Source organism: Nicotiana attenuata, unplaced genomic scaffold (genome assembly GCF_001879085.1).
Source record: "Nicotiana attenuata strain UT unplaced genomic scaffold, NIATTr2, whole genome shotgun sequence".
Taxonomy (NCBI): domain Eukaryota; kingdom Viridiplantae; phylum Streptophyta; class Magnoliopsida; order Solanales; family Solanaceae; genus Nicotiana; species Nicotiana attenuata.
Window position 1 is genome coordinate 76,758 of NW_017670573.1, and position 6,378 is coordinate 83,135.

Genomic DNA, 6,378 nt, shown 5'->3' on the forward strand with positions numbered 1-6,378 from the left:
GATTCAAATTACTTTTCCTAGAAGTTACAGCAGCTTGCCCTTTAACTACACTGGCCTGAAGATGATACAATTTAGAGTGCAGTTTACTTTTCATGAGTACCACAGAGCCTTTACACACTTTAAGTATTCCATTCTCGAAGTGAAATTTATACCCTTGATTATCCAAAGTAGAAAGAGAAATCAAATTTCTCTTTATCTGAGGAACATGCCAACACTCAATATTTCTGATAATTCCATCGAACATTCTCAATTTGATGTTACCAATCCCTGTACTGGTAATGGATTACCATCTCCCATGTAGACAGTCTCACTCATTTGTTTGTAAGTTAAAAACCAATTCTTATGTGGACACATATGGAAAGTAGCACCAGAATCAAGAACCCAGGAATTCTACCCATGACTAGAACTCACGGCACAAACTTCCCCTACATAATCACTATCATCAGAATTATTGCCAGTGTCAACAACATTTGCCGAATTATCTACTTTCTGCTTTCCTATTTTCTCTTTCAGCTCGGGACACTCCCTCTTGTAGTGACCTTGCTCCCCGCACTCATAACAGTTCTGCTTCCTTGCTCTAGACTTCGATCCGGCGGTTGACTTTTTCCTGTTAAAGTCCGTTTGTTGTGTTCTTCCTCTACTCACAAGACCCTCACCCTCAATTCTGTTGTCCAACTCTTTAGATTTTAGTGCATTACTAACATCTTCCAGTGAAATACTGTCTTTCACATATAGCAGTGTATCGATAAAAGTATCATAAGATGGTGGTAAAGAACATAACACAATCAAGGCCTGATCCTCACCTCAATTCTGATACTATTTATTCTTATATTTAAAGATCATCGGTAAAACCTTTCTTACATAAGTTAGACGAGTAAGTATTGTTAGCAAAAATACATTTCACTTTACTAATATAAATCATGTTTTTAACACACCCCCTTTACTAAAAAATTCTGATTCCCACTCTTAGCTTCATCGATTCTCTCAAGTTTTTTATCCAGTTGAAGGCTTATGAATCGTTTTCCCTAAAAGATCGAGTTTGCCGCTCGGGCCGAAAACCTAGAGACTCAAAACTAAACATACTTTTATTTACTTATAAATTGCGTCTTCAACAAGTCTATATATGTGATGATTATTTTTTATATTGGTGGCGACTAGATTACGATCCAAATTTAGAGGGTGTTTGGCTAAGCTTATAAGCTGGTCAAACTGGCTTATAGGCACTTTTTGGCTTATCTACGCGTTTGGTAAAATTAAAAGTGCTTATAAGTTAAGTGCTTATAAGCCAAAAATAAGCCAAAAGCCATAAGTTGGTCTCCCCCAACTTATCAAATTTCAACTTATAAGCAGTTTAAGTTTGACCAAAATATTTACTATTCTATCCCTAAAATACTTCTTTTTAAAACAAAATTTTTCGTATACCCAGTTCTTTAGCTGCATATTATTAATTTCAGCACTTCTATCCAAACACGTAACTGCTTATTTTTTAAATCAACTTCAGTACTTAAAAGTGCTTTTCAGCACCTAATGCTTATCAGCTACTCTAAATCAGCTAAGTCATACCTGCTGTGATATCATATTGAATAACCGTATTACCTAAAAGTTTAAATCACTTGAAAAAGCAAATTTTTCTTTACTTAACTGATAGTATAAAAATATATGCACTATAATCCTTTATTCTCGCGTGTAAATGAGTGCAAAACGGATCATGAGCACTATCAAAATTGTTGTTAACCATTTAGGTTAAAACAAGAGCAATGTCACAAATACGCTAAAAACACACTAACTTCATCTTGAGTTGAGGGACTTCCGGAAACAGCCTCTATACTCAATTACGGTAGGGATAAGGTTTACGTACACGCTACCCTCCCTAAACCTCACTAGTGAAATTTTACTGGGTCGTTGTTGTTGTTTCCTTCCCGATATTAGCACCCTATTGGTTCCCAGCCTTTCTAACTCTCCCCCTCTTTCATTTAATGCCAGATACATAAAGAGTCAGGTTTAATATTTCCGATGAGGTAATAATTACTATAAAAAAACAGACCCCGAAAAATTGATTAACAAAGAAAAATAAACCATGCTCAATATCCTCGGAAAAGAAAACCCAAAAGAATTGGATTCTTGCTTTTAATGAAAAAGATCTAGTCCTTTGATTTTTCTAGTTTTACAACGATAACAGACCAATGTTTCAAAGAGAGAGAAGAAAAGAAATCCAAAGGGATTATCCATTATGAGAGAATACATAAAAGAGTTTATGTTATGTGTATTAACAGTGTAAAATATTTGTCCATTCAAATTATTACTTGAAAAGAACTTAAGCGAATAGAAGGGTTTACACAAACAGTGCATAAAACAGAAATTTAATTTAAAAAGCATAACTGGAAATGAATAATAAATAACTTGTTATAACATGTTAAATTAGATATTAACTTTAACCATGCACATCCATGGGAAAAGTGAAAACGAAAAAGATGGAATTCTTGCTTTGAATGCAAAAGATTTTTACTACGAAAACAGACCAATGTTGCAAAGACAGAAGAAATTATCCAACAGAGAGAGAATAGTAAAATGCTAAACTTACAACTACACTACACAAGTATGTGAGAGGAGTATGGGGTTCTTTTCCCTTGATCGAGGTAGAGAGAAGAGTGCTTTTTTGAGTGAGAGATTTACACGCAAACCCATTGGGTGGTAGCAAGCTGTTTCTTTACACTTAATTCTCTCTTTTGTGCCAGATTTCTGCAATGGGGAGTGGTCGATTTTTTTCCCTTCCACATGAAATGAAATGAAATCTTTTCTTTTTCTTCATAGGATTTTGTAGAAGTATAAAATCTTTCGGCCTTAGTTACTTAACATGCAGATGGAAGCAAATGATCTTGAATCATTGTTGTTGTCGTCATCGTAATCTTCACCAACACCAACACCAACACCAACACCAACACCAACACCAACACCAACACCAACACCAACGCCGCCGTTTCTCGCTTCTTCGTCATCATTACTTCTGTCCATATAGCCATTTTCATTATCATCTACTAGTCTACCAACCTCTTCCACCAACTGTTGTTCCATCGAAGCAGAATCGGAAGTGACGGCAGAAAGGAGTAATGGAGGAGGAGGGTTCATTACTCGACCCACTATAGGAACAGCTTCTGTTAATAACTTGCCATCTCGAGGTGGTGAGAATATTACTGGCATGTATTCCTCTGCTTCACATGGGAACTTTGAGTTCTTGAAATGTTCTTTTAGTGCTTCTATTCCCTTCATTCATGCATTTTTAATCACAAACTAATTACTCCACCATACTAAAACATCAAATTTTAATACTCACAATTTAAAATAATTTCATTTTATTGCTAATACACATAAAATAATACATACATAAATTCTCATGTAACTTATTCAATAAATTAATGCCAACCAAAATAAAAGTTTTTAAAGACACACTAAACAATGAATTCAATGCTGAAAAAACAAAAAATATTTTGCTAATATAGAGGGAGGTGGAACATACTTGTAATCTAGCATAAGTAACTTGGCAGATTTTTCTAGAGTTGAAGACCTCCCAACTTTGATGGTGAAAAGCTTTGTAGAGTCTCAAAGTTGCCTGTGGTGAAGTCATGTTCACGAATCCATATCCCACGTTGCACTTGTTACTAAACAAATTTATATGATTACATGTTAGAACTAATTAAATTAAGGGATAAAAATTCAATCTTAATTGAAAAACCCACATGAAATCAATGGGAAGATAAACGAAATCGTAGGAGGATTTTGGCTGCTGCTGATCATCGCCGTCGGCAATCTGCTCGTTACAGTGAATGCAGTGGTTGTCCAGCATGTTCAGCAGCAGCTTCTGACTGCACCACACCCCAAATATATGTCAGTCAAATATACCAAATACCAAGATTATTACACTATTTTTTCAACATAAAATATTGTATAAAATTAAACTAAATTTGATTAGTGGGGTACTTAAAAATGCAATGCCGTTTGATCAGCTGTATAAGAAAAAAACAATTCCCACATAATTTTATGCAACATTTAACTGCTGGATATTATCCCAGTAATATGTTACCTAAAATCTAGTACTCCTATATATGTTATACGAGATGAACTGTGAAATAAAAAAAAATAGCCTTTGACAATTTTTTCCATGTATTATTATTCACTCCATAACAATTTGTATATTATTAATCAACATATAACCTTCATTAGTTATTCACTGCGTAAAGGGGACTTCCTATATTACCAGCATAAACATAAAAGGGGAAATTAATTAGAATACGAATAGATAAGGAAATAAAGAAAGTAAAGATTGAATTTAGGATGATTACCTGTACTTGTTGGGTATGTTTTTAATCATGACAGTAGTTCTGGTATCACTGCAATTTGATTCCATAATGGCATCTTCGTTAATTAGAAAACGAGGATCATAATCTCTGGCCTGTTTCCATGGTTTATTGCTCTTAATTTGTAGCAAAATTTGTTGTGGTTGCTGCTTCGACGAAGAAGTAGTTGTAACACTGCTACTGCTTGGACTAATACTTTTATTATATGTTTTAGCATTCTTGATTTTCCCAGGCCTAACATTACTTGATATACACAAAGATGCCAATGAATCTTGAATAGACCCACTACCTGAACTGTTCTCACTTCCACTAGGGTTTCCATAATTTGATTTCTGGGAATGTGAAGTGTACACCCTTTGAGGTTTTTGTGGAGGAGAAGAATTATAATTGTTGTTTATTGAATTACGACTGAATTTAGGTGATGGAAAATTAGGTCTTGAAAATCTTCTGCTATTTCCACCTGGCCTACTGAATTCAATCAACAGTTGCTTTCCATTTATCTCCTTTCCATTCATCTCCATTAAAGCCCTTGCTGCATCTCTTACATCATAAAACTCCACAAACCTTTGATGCCTCTTCATTGGTGTCTCTCTCAATTCCTTCACATGCCCTATATTATATTCAACACAAACATAATCAGCAACATATATATATTCATTCACCTAGTACCAAAGCGAGAAAATTGGGTAAAGATTTATCAGTTTGAAAAATATTTAATATACAAAATAAGGGAAAAGGCTAAAAAGTTACTAGTATATATACCAAAAGCTTGAAAAATATCTCTAAGATAATTAGAAGAAGTATGAGAGTCCAAATTGAAAATCACAAGTGTCCCTTGGTTATTCCCATCAGGAAGACCAGAAGTCAGAGGGAAAGTAAACTGAGCCCAAACAGCTCTTCCAGCAATGAGCCCACGCGCCGGGGGAGGAAGTGGAAGAGGGGGAAGAATTAAACCACCCATAGTAGTAGAATAAATAGACTCCTCATAATGCCTCCTTAAACGACACTGCTGTTGCATGTTCTGTTCTTGAATCTCCGTCAACGCCGTCCGCGCGTGCCTCAAATCATAAAAATGAACCGTTACAATCCCTTCTCTTAACCTACCCATTTGCACTGCTCGAACATCTCCAAAAACTTCCAAATCCCTTCTCACTATAGACTCACTCACTTCAACTGGAACCATACTTAACAACAAAGTTCTTGTAGCCATTGAACTTGGAGGTGGCAAAAAAGGCGTAGGCATAGGTGGGTTTGAGCTAACGTACGCCGTGTGTGTAACTTGATGGTATCCAACACCATCACCGTATGGCGGTAACGAAGGCGGCAACGGCGGCGGCAACTGTTGTGGACATGGATAAGCAGGATAGTAAAATTGATTAGGGAGCAAAGGTAAAGAATTGTTATGGGGTTGGTGAAAAGGATATCTTGGTATGAATTCTTGGGCTCTAGGATCAAGATTCCCATGAACCATACCATTGTCCTCCATTTTTTCTACCGGAAAAACAAACTTTATCAGCTGAGATGGGCTTTTTTCTTTTGAATTTATGAGATTGAGATGGGGTTTTTTTTCTAGGAAATTTGGCTAAGTTATGGTGGTGCTACAGTGCATATAACAGATGATGATAATCTCTGTAGCTAGACTATATCTTTTGAGACATAAATTAAGACTAGTAGCTCTTTGGTTTTTGCTTACTCTATCTAGTTTTCTCTCTCTAGGGTCTATGTTTTAGAAGCAGACTCTATATACTGGAGTCTAGAGTCTTGTCCATGTAGCATCAGAGAGAGAAAGAGAGAGAGAAACCAATTCAAGAATGTTAAAAGAACATATGAGACGACTAATGCACGACCATCTTTTCAACCAAATTTTGCTTCAAATGTTTTGGGACTGTCAAATGATAGATTGAAGTTACCGAAATACCCCCATTTTAATACTCATTGAGATTATGTCTTTTATCGCTTCAATATATATATATTAAAACTAATGTGGTTTTGATGAAAATCCCAAACGTAAAAAGTAATTTTTTCC

At 35.5% G+C, this 6,378-nt stretch overlaps 1 protein-coding gene across 1 annotated transcript; it reads right to left on the reverse strand.

The window, feature by feature from the left end:
* Positions 1-2,459: 2,459 nt before the first annotated feature.
* LOC109241125 (protein terminal ear1 homolog) lies at positions 2,460-6,158 on the reverse strand. The gene is made up of 5 exons (XM_019407847.1): positions 5,115-6,158; positions 4,338-4,962; positions 3,735-3,860; positions 3,515-3,656; positions 2,460-3,261 (listed from the first exon to the last, which is right to left on the reverse strand). Exons 1-5 carry the CDS (start codon positions 5,836-5,838, stop codon positions 2,842-2,844), a joined length of 2,037 nt encoding a protein of 678 aa, XP_019263392.1. The 5' UTR covers positions 5,839-6,158; the 3' UTR covers positions 2,460-2,841.
* Positions 6,159-6,378: the final 220 nt, after the last annotated feature.